At 47.0% G+C, this 17,707-nt stretch overlaps 2 protein-coding genes across 4 annotated transcripts in view; one reads left to right on the top strand and one right to left on the bottom strand.

Moving 5' to 3' along the window:
- zdhhc8b (zinc finger DHHC-type palmitoyltransferase 8b) overlaps window positions 1-12,510 on the bottom strand; it is a 58,492-nt gene extending 45,982 nt beyond the window's left edge. The window contains exon 1 of the mRNA XM_053869632.1: window positions 12,216-12,510. Within this exon, the coding sequence (XP_053725607.1) occupies window positions 12,216-12,319 (104 nt within the window). The 5' untranslated portion in view covers window positions 12,320-12,510. The remainder of the gene's footprint in view (window positions 1-12,215) is intronic.
- Window positions 12,511-13,978: 1,468 nt separating this feature from the next.
- On the top strand, window positions 13,979-17,563 carry pgam5 (PGAM family member 5, serine/threonine protein phosphatase, mitochondrial). 3 transcript variants are annotated; one of them, XM_053869638.1, is made up of 6 exons: window positions 13,980-14,425; window positions 14,511-14,683; window positions 15,651-15,776; window positions 15,840-15,928; window positions 16,016-16,146; window positions 16,948-17,344. In XM_053869638.1, exons 1-6 carry the CDS (start codon window positions 14,205-14,207, stop codon window positions 17,096-17,098), a joined length of 891 nt encoding a protein of 296 aa, XP_053725613.1. In that variant the 5' UTR covers window positions 13,980-14,204; the 3' UTR covers window positions 17,099-17,344. The 3 variants fall into 3 exon arrangements, with proteins under 3 accessions (XP_053725610.1, XP_053725613.1, XP_053725611.1); XM_053869636.1 differs by having other exon boundaries at window positions 16,013-16,146; XM_053869635.1 differs by having other exon boundaries at window positions 13,979-14,425; window positions 15,651-15,928; window positions 16,013-16,146; window positions 16,948-17,563.
- Window positions 17,564-17,707: the final 144 nt, after the last annotated feature.

Below are 17,707 nucleotides of genomic sequence, written 5' to 3'. Positions count from 1 at the left end.
ATTTTTCATATGAAAGTGTATTCTATAAAATAATATTTAACAATAATAATCATCATCATAATAAAAATAATGTGTTTGCTATATAGTTAGATATCTTTACAAGTGAAACATAGCACACTGCCTGACCATAATTTTCATTTTCAGACGCTAACTGATGACCGATACTGATTTAAACAACATCCTTCAACTCATCTTTCTTTACTCACTTCAACCAGCCACACGTGCATTAAACACCACTAACAACACCATGAACACGTCTGACTCTTCGATCAGCTCCATGAGAGGGATGTTATGAACACACGGAGAGACAGAGCGGGGAGCCGGAGCTGTCACAGTGCGAGGAAGACACGATGTGGCAAAGACAAACTTGCCCTGTCCCACTTTGGTTTGAGCAGCGACATGAATCTCTCACAGGAGATTCAGCAGCGCTGATACGTGCGGCCAGACTCTTCGAGACTCGGATTATTTATCCCTTTTAATGGGGCTGATGAGCGGGCAGAAGTCAAATACATTTGACGTGACACCTTGGGACATCATCATTAGGTCGGGTAAACCCGGACCTTCTGGCCTGAGCCGATGAGGGCAGCAGAGTCTTCTGGTCCTGTCAGATCTGATCAAAGGGTTTAACGCTGCTGAACCAGCGAGGTGCATCCAGGTCACCGAGGAGCAGGTCGCTGTCATGAGGCTGAGATTAAGACCCAGATCTCTGTGGCGAGGGAGGCCAGGCACCGCCCCAAGACAACTCAATGGAGATCCCTCCCCCTGAGACACCAGGGGAAGCAAACAGAAAACATCCTGGTCATGACAGAGATGAGGCAGCAGGGAGCAGACAGGTGGCTAAGCCCTCAGCTTCCACCGCTCCACCTCCTGCACCTGTGTGCCTCCACCAGGTGAGAGGTCGCATTCACTACAAACCTGTGCAAAGAGAGAGGCTGAGTCAAGGAGCTGATACTTTCATATCATATATCACACATATGAATGATGGCAGACTTGTCTTGCTCACACTGTCAACCAGATCTGACCTCATCTTTGATGCCTTTTTAGTTTTTTGTTTATTATCTTGATGTTATTTTTGTTTTATGCAAAAAAAAAAATCCTAGTCTGCGGATCCCTTCACTGACAATGGGAAAAGAGCTTTTCTGATTCTCATAAATAACATCAACATTAAACTTAAACTGGAGACATAGTCGATAATAATCGACTATTACACTAGTCACAGACGACTGGTCGTGACATTGTTGTTTTCCTAGCAAAAGGAGAAACCACTGAGGCTTTGTGACCCAAAAGGTCAAAAGTATGGGGCTAATTCTCAATGGTCAGACACATCAAAGGACACAAACTCAAAAATGAACTTTCAAAACTTAAGTGTTTCCACCTATTTGCACTTTTTTAACTTAAGTTCATCAACCTGTGCACATTGAAAGCCAGCTAGTCGACTAACTGCTAAGGTCGACGATCAAAATAATGGTTAGTTAGAACCCTAACTCTCACGATGAACCATTGCACATAAAAGTCATGAATATCGTTCACTCAGGTTCTTATGTTCTGCCGCTGTTTTGTAGCATGATGCCAGGATAAACATCAACAGTGGATTGAAGGACGTACTTTTCATTGTCAGACAGAGCTGTACTTGTACTACACACCACTGCTACCGTGAGACAGACTGGTTTTATCATTGCCTCACTATCATGAAGTTGTCTCGACGTGAAGCTGCTCCTTCCAGCCAGAAACTTGTCGACTAGTATTTTAGATGTGTACAGTTGTGTACAGCAGCTGCTTCAGAACCTTTGTTTTCAAGAGAGCTGCTGAGGTGAAAGCAAATTCTGGCCAGACTAACCTTGATTCAGGGAGAAAGTCAACGATTCCGTGACAGAAAACACTCCACTGTGCGCTGAACGTGCTGCCTGGTCAGAGGAAACAAAGGAAGGTAGAGGTCTGAGGCAGCGGGCAGCTTTCCTGCTCTCAACAACTTCCTTCCTGAAAAATCAGGAGTGTTAAATCACTGCATCAAGACTCTGGATGTCGGCGGTGAACCTCTGTCGTCCCTCATCATATCAAACAATCCCCTCTGCACATCTCTGATGGCCCCAGAGCTGCGCAATATACGACCCAGGAGACCCACTCGGGGTCAATCTCCCTGCCCCGAATAACTGGCGAGTCAAGTCTCCCTGTTGACAGGAGCCCGGACATCAGGTGTTTGCAGTTGACTGGAGACAAATGACGGTTGAGCTCTTACAGCAACTGTCGGAGCGGAGAGCAGCGGGAAAAGGTCAGCGACACGTTTCCCTCCAAAGAGAATATGTGAGTGTGAAAGGGAGGATGACTTCAAACAGCTGAACGTTTCAGCGTCACCTCCAACAGAGACACCGCCAAAGCAGCCTGCAGAACCACAGCGAGGCTGTAGCTCCCTGAAAAGCAGAGGCTTAAACCGTCTTCACCACAGTCCTCATGACAACAGTCCACTTCTCAATGAGGTCCACGTAGAGTTTACGGTTTCAGGGTTTACAACTGCTGATATTTTTAGGTACATTTTAGCTATAGTTCTCTTTACTGAACACTCTCCTTAAGTTATGGGTGAGAGCAGAAACAGGTCATCGGCAAACTTGAGCCTTGCCTCTCTTTTGGCTCAGCTCTTTCTTCATCACAACAGACATTGTCTCCATGACAGAGGACACTCACTGACCTCATCTCCAACTGGTACAAGGCATGAAACTCTTTTACTAAACTCCAGCACCACTAGCATTGTAACGGTAGGTTTGCATTATGGCCACACTTGTCGCACTACTAGCGCTTAAGTGGTTGTTGGCTCTACGGCGACAAACTCAGGTTGCGTGAAAAAAGTAGATGTGATGGCTTCATAGTGAGCGGAAAGTCGACATGGCATGAACAACATGTACATTTTGGACACTGCCATCCATTGGATTGTTGGGAGTCACTACCAGGTCGGTGAGTCGGTCAATGCTAACACGATTACGTTCGCTTCCATTTCAGTTCATCGTAATGTTGATGATCTGTCTACGTCACAGTAAAAATCCGGGCTCTGATTGGCTAACACACAGCAACTAGTTGTCCAAGTTCGGAGTTTTCCAACGATGCTAAAGATGTCGTATCCACAGCTCCAATACTGTAGCGCAACAGTTAGTGCCATTTTTTAAATATTATTTATTTTTTTTTATTTTTAATATAAATATTTTTTTTTAGCTCATGAGCACAAAATATCAGTGCTGCTGCCTAGCAAGACCCATATAGGCCTCATGGAGGTCGACTACACCCACACAAAAAGGTAAAAGGTCAAAAGAACATCCCAAAGCTGGACACCTCCAACATCTTGTCAAGCTCAAGCCCAGTTTTCACATTTTATTTCGCAATGACTTATTCAAAAATATACAACCTCTCAACTTCATTCACTAGTTAAACAGCGATATCTGTAGCTCCCCAACCTGCAGCTAGTGACCCCGACTTTAGGAAAGAACAAAGCAATGACAGTAAGAATGATAACCCATGCGTGTTATTTTTTGCCTCAGCAACTGTTTGCTTGGCTCAAATAGGTTGGGACTGGAAACGAAGAGACAATGCTAACGTGGGCAGATGCGCTCTGTCTGCCATTTCTGTCTGCACTGGAGTCAGAAACCACCGCTCACAAAGTGGCAAACTGGTCGACCTGCCCTCTTAATGACAGAGTCTGACCCGCCCACGCTCTCCTAAACTCCACTTGATCTTCCTGAAGGCCACTCCAGCAGAGGGTGTCAGAGACCTGGAGCTCTCTCAGCAGCATGAGGGGAAACAGGGTGGAGAGACCCAGAGTGGGAGTGACTGGAGCGCTAAATCAATCCCACATGTTCCTCCAGAGGAGGCTTTCCAGGTGGCCCCGGCTCGCAGGCCATTGGAGGACGGAGGAGCACCGCGCTCGGGTTTCCCGCACTTTTCCTTCCGCCCATACACCGCGGCCTCCACATGGATCCACTTAACGGAACCACGGCAGTACCAGGCACGATTTACAGCTCGAACCAGGAGTGAAAAAAAATATATAGGTGAAACCAGAAACGCCTCAACAAGTCCACAATCACGGAGTTCAGAGTTGAACCCCAGGTTGAGACACTGAGCTCATTCAGCCGTCATTACAAGGACGTCGATCACAGCCAAGTTTGATCCAAGATAAAGAGCAGTAGAGAGACTTCTTCAGTCTCACCAAGAGCAGCAGAATGGAGTGAATCGTCGCCAGCAGCCGGCTGTGTGAAAAAGAGCCAGCAGCTCTGCGACTTTGCTTGATGTTCCCAAAAAAACAACAATGGACAGTCACTGGCAACAACATGACATGCTGCTCGGATACTCGTGCGCAACCTTCCCATCTGGTTCTTGCGAAATCTGATTGAAAAAGGCCGCCTGAGCGGGAGAAGAAAGTGAGTCCGCGGTTGCCTCAGGGGTGATTTAGTGTGGTTTTTTTTCGGACACCGGTGTGAACTCTGACTCCACACCACTGCTCTGAGGACACACCGACAGCTGGACATAGCTTGACTTGATGGACACGGATGATATACAGCCTCAGCCGGACAAGAAAACAGTGTGTGATACTCACTTGAGAAACGTCTTCAATAACAAACTAGGATGTATAAAGCATCCAGGTGTAATGTGATGTAAAGTGGAATGAGACTCCCAACAAGCCTAGGTGTCATCGAACTGTGGAACATGAACGAGTAAATATTGATGACTAAATAGTCTGACATCTTAAATAACTTAAAGGAAACCGTTTGGCTGTTGTTAATGATGAACAATATGATTCAGTATGTTCTTATTCCCTCATAAACTCAAGTTTATTTCTGTATATATTTGTGTTTTTTATTAGAAAAAAACAGTCTTTGGTCCTGAAATAAGTGATAAGAGAATAAAAAAACAAAAATAAATTTCTAAATCAAAATTTCTAAAATTGAATTTGAGTGTTTTTTGTCTGTCATCACTCATGTACAGCAGAGCAGAAGGCAGACAGAAACAAACTTTGAGAACTTTGCAGGTGAAAATACTGAGATATCCTGCAAAACTACAGAAATTTGAGGAACTACTGCATCATAACTGTATCTTTAATAAAGAAAGAGGTTGTTTCAGTTTCTCAGAACTAAAACAAGTCGCCCTCAAGTCAGTCGAAATAATCTTTTTATTCACATCCTTCTCCTGAGTCACTTCATAGCAATAAAGCAGAAGCCAAATGTATTTCAGAGGTTTGACAGGTGGATACAGACCTGACACCATTGAACCAAGAGGTTTAAAACACTCGTTTTGTTGGGAATAAGAATCGGATTGTTCAAGGAAGCAACCCTAAAAATCAATATCTTACTTCTTTCCAACATGAATTGTTTGTTGGCTTGAACTTAGACCACGATTTTTTTTGTCTTAAAACAGTCACCAGAGACGTGATGTCCGACCTGAATGAAGCGATGAACCCTGAGAGGAAGCGACACGAGGAGAGAAAAAAAACCGCCACACCACTTCACCACTACTCTTCTCTCCTCTGTGAAAGCAAGTCTAGCTGTTATCTCCGCAAACCAGGAGACGGCAGCGCCTGGAGTTCAAGAAGAGGCCGAGGACCGAGGGAGATTACATTGTCCATCGGCTACTTCTGGCTTACTGAGTCTTCCGTGAAGATTATCAAAGTTGCGAACACTCCTGCTCCACATCGGCACCTGGAGCGGCGGCGGCGGCAGTTGGAGAGGAGCGGGACTAACTTCATAGCATGAGCGACTCAGAATTCAAATGAGTTCACCTTCAGGAATGTTTCCATCTCTGGCGGGAATGGAAATAGTTTTGTACAACCTGCTTAGAGGTCAAAGTCTGGCAGATTGAGCTCACGCTAATTCATTCACTTGACGGCACGGCTACGGCTCCAAACTAGATTTTAGAAGTGCAGCTCCATGGTGTAACTAACCTGATGTGAGGGGCACTTTAGTCAGCGAAACACTGTGAATTTGATTTTACTCAAGTGAACAACAAGTGAAGCCAAATATTTGTCCTGTTTACAGTCTTGTATAACAATCTTGAGCATATTTAAGCCAAGAATTTCAAAAAGAACAAAATGGCACTGAAGTAAAATAACAATAAATTAAAAACCGAGCATAAACATTTCAAATAAAAGATCACACATTCCATGAATAGATTCATTTCATTTCACATTCCATTATTTTTATGTCACTTTTTAAACTTCTCCAAGAGAAAAAAAAGAATAATATTTTGAACTGCATCAGTGTCCAGTTTCAACCTCACAATTTATTTATTTTTTTTTCCCTTCACTTGACGAATAATAAAAGGAAATCCATTCCACAATGCGGTTGATTCCTTTCCTTCAAAACAATCTCCGGAGCTCATGTTCTCCAACTTGATATGTGGCCATGCTAAGTAGGCAACCGACACCCAAATCACTCCGAATGTCCAACATTCAAAACAGGTGGCCATGAAAATTCAACTTCCGCACTTGGTGGGAGCGCGACAGACGAAACCCACACGACGTTTAAATAATCAAATACAGTGTGCAGCCACAAACTGGCTTCTATGGAAACCAATGCTAAGTGGCATTAATGCTTGACAAGCTTGTTTACAAAACCAAAGCACACACGCACACACACACACACATTTACAGTCTCAGAGCGTGGATTAATGTTCATGAGCTACCACAGCGAGCGCGAGGACAAAGCTGCTCATGTAGCTCACAACATGTTTTCAGACTTTATTCTTCACAGAATGAACAGTCGACATCATGAAAGAGTATTTCCTGGCTGTTATTATTCACAGAAACACACACTTGGTGCCAGTGTATTAGCCGGATAAAGTGTAGTATACGCGTTCCAGCCTTATAAGTAAAGTGACGCATTATTTTCATCGCATTTTCTCTCTAGATTTGAATTCACTTGAGCTCTGTGATGTGGAAACGAGTGCTGTCCAAGCTGCAGGGTGATCTTTGCTGGCCCCATGAATACACATGACGTGACTCGCAAGAGAAGCACTCCAGCCAGTTGGACCTTTATTTTTAACCGTACGACCGGTTGCGTTCAATCCGTGATTTCGGATTAGCTTTGCTGACATGACAGTGTCCAGGAAGAGGTTTTTTTCACAATGTTTTTCAGGCGCTCACGACTAGTTGAAGCAAACAACTTGGGTAAAAAAAATTGTGACTCAGACAGACTTCATTTGAATGAAGCTAAATGTAAGACAGTGGGTTTTCGATTGGACGACCACTAAAAGCTGAAAGTCGGATGTTACTTCTATAAAAGATCTTTCAGGGCAAAGGAGATCCCTCATAAGGGATAAACCAATAGCAAGGTACGTCCGAGGGCTTCACATGTACTCATAGAAATGGAGTTACATCCAGGTAACAAGTATTTCCAGAGTCATATTATTTGAAATGGAACTATTAAACTGAGTAAAACTAAATACTGTAGCGCAAATGTTGGATGAGGATGAAGGGGGGTTTAGGGGGAATGTTTCCCTCCACACGTCTGTACTCCCTCAGCAAGCGCGACGGAAACACCTACAGATTTCAGCTCTGGACGAGGAGCCTCTCTCTCTCTCTCTCTCTCTCTCTGACTCAAACAATGTGCTCTGGAGGACCTGAATGAAGTCACACTGAATGGACCTGTGCTGAAAGGGAGGAAACAGATGTGGATGCTGGCGATTAGATTCTGCGCTCGAGTCAACAGTGGCTACCTCAGAAAGTGCTGAACGGGTCAAGTCCAGACGAATGTGAACCCACTGGCGCAGTTGCTCTCGGACAGTCGAGCCAGTGGACCAGGGGTTTGGGAGGGTGAGTGAGACTCAATTGAAGGAAGAGTGTTTCATCATCAGAAATCACCGGACACTCCAGAAAATAATAGACACGCTGGACGAGGCTCTGAGCTTCATCTATCATCCGCTGCTTTTGCTGACTCGGTGAAGTCACGCTGAGGCGATATAAATAATTTTACCCTAATGTGTTCTAATTCAATCACAGCGGCAAACACAAACTGTCAGAGAGCCAAGCCCCGTGTGTGTGTATGTGTGTGTGAGCGAGTGGTGCTCTCCATTGGCCATAAGAAGCCAGCCAGTCTGCTGGCAACACAGCTACACTGCTGACCACCAGTGACTCAAACAAATACAAACGTGAGACATTCATGCTCAACTTTCACACCAGATATGGATAATGTAAGAAGAAGCACACGCCAGAACATGTTGTTCATCATACTGAGAAAAAAATGTTCTTAATCTTTCCATCTACATCGTAAAACAACTTGTGTTTTTACACCTTTAGCTCTTCAAATACATTTATTTCCCTTGTGTTTATTCTTCTCACTGCTTGTCTACAAAGCCATTTTATCCAAGCGCCATCTTGTATAGACAACAACATATAAATACACGTGTCAGGTGTCATATTAGTTCAAATAATTCAGTAAGATCATGAATGTGTAGGTGTGTGATGGCAAACCACTGAAAACTGAAGTCACATTTTGCAGTCCGCCACGGGTTCTTTAGCTCCACTGCGGCGGGATTTCACCGAAGTTTTCGGTTGTTTTTGTCAACAAGTCGTGAAGCAGAACTTTCACTGTCAAGTTTGTCTCCGCCTTTTAAGGTCGACTTTTAAGGAGGACTGTGAAAGACGCCGCCATATACCAGCGTAATCTGGCGGCCAAGTTACGGTCGGGAATCGGCCGTCAATTTTTTCATGCTTTGCAGGCGCCCAGATGCCCTCATAGCTAAAAGCCTAGCACGAACAATTGCTTACAAAACCTTTTACTCTAAGGGCTATTTTGTTGTTTATATTTGGCTTCTCATGGTGGCAACAGCTGTCCGAAGGAAAAAAGAAAGTCAGCACCAAGCGATCACAACCCCTCCCTTCGGGCACACCCCCTGCCGCCTATCCTGGGGAGAACCCCGCCCACTATAGTGTGGCTCTACTGTACTGCAGCCAGGCTCCTCGAGATAAGCAGGTATCTGAAAGACCATCCCACTCTGGACTAGACTCCAGATTCGTATCAAAGACACGCTCAGGACTGGGTTCCCAATAATGGGCTCTATGTGTTTGACAATAGCGCGGCACAGCCTAGTTAGGACTCGCGCAGCTCCCCGGGGAGTTCCATTATGCTCGCCTCAATCCTCTGGGCCTTCTACTGTGAAACGAAGGAGCAACAGTAATCGTAAAGTCTTAATCCGCACCCTTCAACCATCTGCTGCGGGATGAACCTCAGCGCCGCTGACAGTAGCAGCCGTGGAAAATGGCATTGTGGGAGAAATAACAATTAGCACAATAGCTGCGTGTGCTTTCAAGGCGAGCACATTTGAGTATGCAAAACTTGACAATCTCCACGACCTGAGCTGCCACAAAACCAAGTTCCTTTCAGCTGGTCCACACAACCTCACACAAGCAAGATGAACTCACATTTGAAGTGGACTAAACTAGATCTAATCTGGATCAACGCACTGAAAGAATCCGCAATTTCACTCTTGAGCAGACAATCCCGGGTGACCGTGGTGGACCTTTGGAGTCGAGTGCCGATGACTCGCCCTGAGGGTCTTCTGAGGATGACAGATTAGGCTTGACATTGATTCCACTTGTAATCCAGTCACTTTAGCGGCCATACACTTAGAGGATCGGGACTAGACTCCGTGAGATATGGACTCGCGGTGTGACCCAGTGCTAAGCTCAGCACACTCACTTCCTGTCCCATTTAGACTCCAGATGTTAATGTTTGTTTTTTAATGTTTTAATGAGTTGGACCCCACCAAGCTACACCCCTCAGGCAGGTCTTCTTCCCAGCTCCTCCAAAGACGCCCGAGGACCGACCTAAAGACAAAGCCTTCTCAGTGGCTGATACTGACCCTAGTCTCCCTCCAGAAATCGGAGCTTTAAATCCAGATAAAGATACACCTCTGCACTAGCTTTCAATACCACCTCATTGTGTTATTCAGGGCTGCAACTAACCAGTACCTTGATAGTACTTTGATAGTCATATATATATATATATATATATATATATATATATATATATATATATATATATATATATATATATATATATATATATATATATATATATATATATATGAAGCACTTAGGGCAACACTTAACTCTGTGGAAGTGTGCTATATAAATAAACTTGAGCTTGACTTGAATCCAGGCTTCTAATGTGATATACATCGCGGCTCATATAACTTCTAGGAGTCAGAGGTCGGCTCTCGGGACGTCAGATGCATCCTGGGTAGTTTACGAGAGTGACTGTTGAGTCGCTTGTGATCTATATCTATGAGTATGATGAAGAATTAAACTGGAGACATCTACTTTTTCTTTGAGTTGGAGCATGAACTGGTCCACAGATGGAAATTCTGACATGAGTAGCATGACGGAGGCTGAAAACAGCTCATTAGTCAGACTTCGAGGAAAAGTAGAGTCCACCCATACTCCGGGAAGAAGTAGCTGCTAGGACTTTGGTGTTGATGGTGCGTTGGAGAGTCTGTAACAGCAACTTCCTCACGCCTCTGCAGCGGGACGGTACGACCAAGTACTTTCAGTTTCTGTCAACGTACATTAATGCTGCGTTCTACGGAAGTCGGAAAAGAAGATAGTGATGTCTGGATGTAAACACACTAGAAAACTCGCAGGATGACAACAGGCAACACAAATCCACAAAATGTGTTGGTTACTTTGGGCGTGTTTCATTGATTCTACTTCCTGTTTACGTTTGGGGAAGCCATCTTGGATTGCGTAGTCGGGGTGGTGAGGGTGCGTAACACTGAGTATTTCCCAGGTCAGTGTACGAATAGAACGCACTAGTCTGAGTCAAGTTTAAGCTCACACCTCACAAAGGAAAAATGACCCACTCGTACGTACAGAAATTCACACTGGCAAATGAGTGCTCCACTGAATCCAGTCTGGAACTTAAATCTATTCCAGTTCTCACAACAGACCATGAAACAACCAGAAATATGGGTCTTGAACAAACAGTCAACGTACAACGAACAGTTTTCAGCAACTTCACAGAGACTCGAGGTCAACTCGGGTCCACTATTATGACCAACTGCACAGTCGGAAACACCCAAGGTTCCTGTGAAGAAGGTTTCAGCAACCTCACCTAGACTCGAGGTCAACTCAGGTCCACCATTATGACCAACTGCACAGTCGGAAACACCCAAGGTTCCCGTGAAGAAGGTTTCAGCAACCTCACCTAGACTAGAGGTCAACTCAGGTCCACCATTATGACCAACTGCACAGTCGGAAACACCCAAGGTTCCTGTGAAGAAGGTTTCAGCAACTTCACCTAGACTCGAGGTCAACTCAGGTCCACCATTATGACCAACTGCACAGTCGGAATCACCCAAGGTTCCTGTGAAGAAGGTTTCAGCAACTTCACCTAGACTAGTGGTCAACTCAGGTCCACCATTATGACCAACTGCACAGTCGGAATCACCCAAGGTTCCTGTGAAGAAGGTTTCAGCAACCTCACCTAGACTCGAGGTCAACTCAGGTCCACCATTATGACCAACTGCACAGTCGGAATCACCCAAGGTTCCTGTGAAGAAGGTTTCAGCAACCTCACCTAGACTCGAGGTCAACTCGGGTCCACCATTATGACCGACTGCACAGTCAGAATCACCCAAGGTTCCTGTGAAGAAGGTTTCAGCAACCTCACCTAGACTCGAGGTCAACTCGGGTCCACCATTATGACCGACTGCACAGTCAGAATCACCCAAGGTTCCTGTGAAGAAGGTTTCAGCAACCTCACCTAGACTCGAGGTCAACTCGGGTCCACCATTATGACCGACTGCACAGTCGGAAACACCCAAGGTTCTCGTGAAGAAGTGGCGATATCAGACAAGAGATGGAAGACGTGGATTATCTGAGTTTACGGTTGAATTTGGCTCTTAATACTGCTATGTTTTCAATATTTGGCGACCTAAGTCAGAAGCCACAGGGACCACACAGAGGCCTCGGGCCAGTGGTTGAACCCCACTCCTCTACCGGACCATTCAGGTGAATGAAAGTGAACCAAAGCAAAGCCACCAGCCATTCTGAGGAAGTTTTCGCTTGTGATTCGCCTGGGCTCCATGTTCGGGAGCCGCACACCGGCACAACAGCGCCGTGGCTCCACCTACAAGTCACCGAGCAAACTTGGGAGCTGCAGCCCGCCTCTCCCGCACCGACCCTCGGCCGCGGGAGAGCGGAGAGGCGGCGCGGAGCCGCGAGGAAGAGCCGTGCAACTTACGTGAAGACGAAAAACAAAGTGGTGGATCCCACCAGGAGCGTGGCAGCCGTGGACACCGGGATGTACTTGGTGGGTTTAAATCTCTGTCCGGCGCTGTCGGGCATCCTGTAATGTCCACATTCCTCTGTCACTTATTCCGTCGGCAGGCGCGTGCAGAAACGACACACGCACACGCGCGGGTCCGGTGTGTAAGCGGTGCGCGTGTGAGGGGGGATATATGCGGGTTCGGGGTCCAGCCAGTCCGCTACCATGGACGCCGCGTAGATCCAGGGAGAGGGAGGCAGGAACAGCGCCTGGAAGTCCCACCCTTCCAACCCTCCCACCGCTGAGCTCAGCGAGCCGCTTGGAAAAAAGGTGGAGCCTCTCCGAGAGAGAGAGCGTGTGAGTGTGTGTACGCGCCCCCGCGCGTGAAACCATCGATCCCGATGCAGCCCGCGCGCGCGCGCGTGTGTGTGTGCGATGCATTTAACTTCGAACTACACGGATAAAGTTGATACGGTCAGTTCGAACCGCGAGAGCACCGAACTGCACTCTGAAAAAGACTGTTTTTAGATTGGGAGCTGTTACTTAATGCGTGAAAAGAAAGTGAAACATGAAGAACGCGTTGTCAGAAAGGGTCTGCCTCACCTCTTTAATTCGGGTTGGGTTTTGCTCCGGTTTTGTTTTATTTTAACTCATTTTTTGGGGGGTCATAAGCAAGTAAAAGGCGACCCTGCCTCTAGAAGAAGCAGTTTTACAGAGAAGTTTGCAACGAACGTAATATTGAACGCCAGTGGTCGTCAGCGCCCTCCAGTGGCTGGTGATGGAAACACAAACATTGAGCGGAACAGAAAAAAACATTAACCTAACTGTTGACTGACTCCCAGTTTTCGCATGGACCCGGGTGCCCGTGACCCCGGCGTCCTGGTTCAAAGTCGCATGAAAATGGTCACTTACTTACCATTGATTTTTATTTCTATTTTATTTTATTTTTATATCCTGGTCATGGACTGTTTGTTCCTCTTCCCTCTGGCAGGAGGCTACGGTCCATCCAGACCAGAACCTCCCGTCACAGGAACAGCTTCTTCCCCTCGGCCGTCACACTGCTGAATTCAGCCTTTGTTATTTATTTTATTTTATCTGTCAGCACTTTATTCCCAAAGCACTTTCCTATTTGGTGGGATCCCCACTGACCATGGCAATACATTTGATTGTGATTCTATTTAAAGGAAACATGAAGAACACGTTGTCAGTAAAGGTCTGCCTCACTTCTTAAATTCGGGTTGGGTTTTGCTCCACTTTAGTTTTATTTTACTCATTTTTTTTTGGCTGTCATAAGCCAGTAAAAGGCGACGCTTCTAGAAGAAGCCGTTTCAAGAAGTAGGTATTTTTAATTTTACAGAAAAGTTTGCAAGAACGCAATATTAAACACAAGTGGTCGTCAGCGCCCTCCAGTGGCTGGTTTTTATTTTATTTTATTTTATCTGTCAGCACTTTATTCCCAAACACTCTCACAATACATTTGATTCTGGTTGTGATTCTATTTAAAGCAGCAAAACCGCTTCACCGAACACACAGGAGCGACTGGTTTGAAGGCTCATACAAAATAAGCAATTTATATACAATAAAAGTAATAGTGTTGTGTTCTGACAAGACATTTGAGAGGTCGGTGTACACTGTATTTTAGGGCTTTTTATAAAAGCTTTTTACAGTTTGTTTTGCTGGCTGGAGCGTGCTCTGGCGCCCTCTAGTGCTTGTGTTGCGCACTAACATAAAGCTGGCTGCTTTGTCTCCTCCGGGCTTCCGTCGCATTTGGAGCAAAGTCTCCAGATTAGCCGCAAATCTCTCCTGTTCCGCCTGCGCCCGTCAGTTCCAGGCCCGGATTCGGTGGTATCGTCGCTGCGCCGCCTTGGCTCGTGCTGCATGTAACACAGCAGAGCGCAGTTCAGCTGGAGTTGCCGGGGTGTTTCCTGTACTGGAGCTAATCCGCTAGCATTAGCCTCTGCCGTCATGTCGTACAGGAGAGGGTTGAGGCTCGTGTGCGCGATCGCCGGGGGCTCGGCCGTCCTGCTCGTGTCGGCGGGTGTCGCTGACTCCCGCGGGTGTTTCGGAGAGGCGACCCCGCGACTGTGGCCGAGACTGGCCGTCCTGAAAGCGGCCACACCGGCTTGGACCGCGGCGAGTCACACGCCGTCCCCGAGCGGATCATCGTGGGACTTCAACTGGGACAAGTGAGACCCGCTCCACGCCTGGACTCTCACGCTGAACTGTCTCGCAACTCTGTCAACTTTCACCCCCCTCCACACCTGTCCGCAGGAGAGACCCGTCCAGCCTGATCAACGGCAAGAAGAAGGAGAGCTCCGGCGAGGACCCCAGCGCCGAGCAGGACAACGGCAAACCCAAGGCCACTCGCCACATCCTGCTCATCCGACACTCGCAGTACAAGCTGAGCGGCAGCAGCGACAAGGAGCGCATCCTGACGCCACTAGGTCTGGCAGCGTGGTGACCAACTGCGCGAGAGCTCGTCAAAATACACGAATGTGGCTTCTAGTAACTCACTAGTATTAGCACTGTAGTGATGCAAAAGAAAATACACAAGTGATAAACGCTCAAAACGTGGTTTGAAACGTGAAAAAGCCCCTTAAAGTGCGTCATATTCGACACCTACAATATGATTTGCGTTGGTAGCAAATGTGTCCTACCTGCCGCGGGCTGATGACGTCACATCCGGCATAGACATTTAAAAAAATGTTTTAATGAGCCAGAGGAAATTGAAATATAGGATTTCAAGGCCATTTCTACCCCATGTGTAGAATTTATTTCCACAAAATGCGATGTTTGTCCTTGAATCGTTTGCGAAGTTCTTCTCTGCAGTCGGCGAAACAACGCGTCGTGATTGGTTGACACGTACTTAGCTTTGTTTTTCTTTAATATTGCGCAAGAAATCACAATAGTCTCCACAGTACTTACACCTGAACACATCCAGATACATTTTTATTCATTTACCAGGGGGAAATATGCATCTAACGAAGGAGTTTTCACCCCTGACCAAATCGGCCTTGCCACTTCCGCGTTAGCTGAAAGACGCGCCGTGATTGGCTGACATGTGCGGGGCATTGTTTATATTTTTTATTGCACAAGTGCCTACTGTGGAGACTATTGTGATTTCTTGCACGATAAAGAAAAACAAAGCTCCGTACACGACGCGTTGTTCCGCAGACTGTGGAGAGGAACGGACATAAATGATCCGATGACATGGCATGTGGTAGAAATCGCCTTGAAAACCTTTATTTGAATTTCCTCTGGCTCATTAAACCATTAAAAAAAAGAAGGTATCGTATATGCCGGATGTGACGTCATCTCTCTGCGGCAGGTAGGACACATTTGGTACCTACACCTGCCGTGCAGCAGTGAAGGTGTCGTTGAAGGAGTGACTGTGGTGTTTGCCGTTGCCAGGCCGGGAGCAGGCCGAGCTGACGGGTCAACGCTTGGCGTCGCTGGGGCTCAAGTACGACATCCTGATCCACTCCAGCATGGCCAGAGCCACGGAGACGGCCGGCATCATCAGCAAACACCTTCCAGGTGGGTGGCCTCCACGACAAGCCGCTGTTATGTTACGGTCCTCTGACTGTTGCTGGCTCTCAGGTGTGGAGCTGGTGGGCTGCGACCTGCTCCGGGAGGGGGCGCCCATCGAGCCTGTGCCTCCAGTCACACACTGGAAGCCCGATGCTGTGGTAAGAGACGCTTGCACTTCTGCGGTTTGGACTGAAGGTGGCTTTTTATTTTCTGGCGCTTTCAACCTCTTTGCCGTCCTCCAGCAGTACCACGAGGACGGCGCCCGCATTGAGGCCGCTTTCCGCCGCTACATCCACCGTGCCGACCCCAAGCAGAAGGAGGACAGCTACGAGATCATCGTCTGCCACGCCAACGTCATCCGCTACTTCGTCTGCAGGTTGGTGTTCGGCGTGAAGATGTTTGCACAGGTGCTGCTCTCGCTGCAGATGGGGCCATCAGCAACTAGCCACTTTATGTATGACTCTGTCATGGCTGAGAAATGGCTGTGAAGAGGGCCAGTGAGTGCTGGACCTGAATCTCAGGGGCTTTTCACACTGCAGATACTCCCAGGTGGTCTGAGTCAGAGTCGCCCCCTGCTGTTCAGCCTCGCACCTCAGGCCATGGCCTTTTTTTCCCCTCTCAGCTGGGGGCGCTGTGCGCAAGCAGGTCTCCAAGAAGTTGTCATCAGCTGCGCAACACTAGGTTCTGGAGCCCAAACCTATTCACCACCATCAGCGTGACCTCCTTATTCTACGTCAATTCTTAACCCTTCGAGTCATCACCACGTCAGATATTGACTGATGATGGACCTCCTCCACGGCTGGAAGACGTTGAACAAAGTGAGAGATCACAGACGATCGAGTATATTATTTCAGTACAGATCCAGACGTCAAAAATGATCAATGAATAGCAGTCGCACTGTAACACATAGTTTCCAGCATCTAGCACAGAGTCGCTGAGGCGAGAAGCTTGCCCCGCCCCCTGCGGAGAGTTTCCTGAGACAAGGTGCAACTCTCTCGCCAGGATCATCCAGATTGCTTGTGTTCAGGTCGGACTCATGAGCTGAAAGGCTTTGTCTCGAGACACAGTCCGCAGTGTGAAACGACCCCTAAACACAGCGGCACAGAAACAAACAAGAGCTTGACTTTCTGACGTGTGAAGCACCTCTTGTTTCTCAGTGGTTGTTTCCTGTCCGCAGGGCTCTGCAGTTTCCCCCAGAAGGCTGGTTGCGGATGGGCCTGAACAACGGCAGCATCACGTGGCTCACCATCCGCCCCAGCGGCCGCGTCGCCCTCAGAACTCTGGGGGAGGCAGGTTTCATGCCCCCGGACAAACTAACACGGACCTGATGGCTCTGACTCAGACCTCCAGGACTCTCCTTAAGTGTCTTGTTTCTGAAGATCTCCTCCACCATCTTGAGAGACTTGGCCCCGCGATGGCAGAAAACAACTTTGCTGCAGCTCCTGAATGTACCTGAGGATTTTTACTATTTTTCTTTTTTAAAAAACCAAAACATCAAACGTTTGATGTCAAATGCAGTCAGTGGAGTCTCGTGGTGCAGTGAATAAATGTGGGAAAACAATGTGCAGCTTTTGATTTCTGAAACCCACCAAGCATTAAAGAATATGATATGATGAGGATACTGCGGCCATGACAGCGGGAAGAAGAACAGAGTGCTTTGAACCATGGACGGATGCCGACACCTTCAGTCTGTGGCCTTCAATGAGCAGCACAGACCCTGACGGACAATAGCTCCTCCTTCACATGCATCAATAACCTCATCCCTACTTACCCTCATGCAGTGAATGGTGTTGAAGGTTGGGGGCGTATCCTTTCTGTGAAGTTTGATTTAAATATATGTAAAAAAATAAATTCACCAGTGAGGATAGTGGCCATTGTCCTTTACAGCCTTAAAAAAAAAAAAGGTAAATAGGACGGCAGAAACATTCTCATGCACA

Source organism: Synchiropus splendidus, chromosome 7 (assembly GCF_027744825.2).
Source record: "Synchiropus splendidus isolate RoL2022-P1 chromosome 7, RoL_Sspl_1.0, whole genome shotgun sequence".
Lineage (NCBI taxonomy): Eukaryota > Metazoa > Chordata > Actinopteri > Syngnathiformes > Callionymidae > Synchiropus > Synchiropus splendidus.
This window is presented reverse-complemented; position numbering and strand designations above follow the sequence as displayed.

What these genes read in the sequence shown, in the direction of transcription:
- pgam5 (XM_053869635.1), top strand. Translation starts at nt 14,205, where the DNA reads ATGTCGTACAGGAGAGGGTTGAGGCTCGTGTGCGCGATCGCCGGGGGC. An exon ending in GCGCATCCTGACGCCACTAG is followed by an intron (nt 14,684 to 15,650) that starts GTCTGGCAGCGT and finishes TGCCGTTGCCAG; the next exon opens with GCCGGGAGCAGGCCGAGCTG. An exon ending in ACTGGAAGCCCGATGCTGTG is followed by an intron (nt 15,929 to 16,012) that starts GTAAGAGACGCT and finishes GCCGTCCTCCAG; the next exon opens with CAGTACCACGAGGACGGCGC.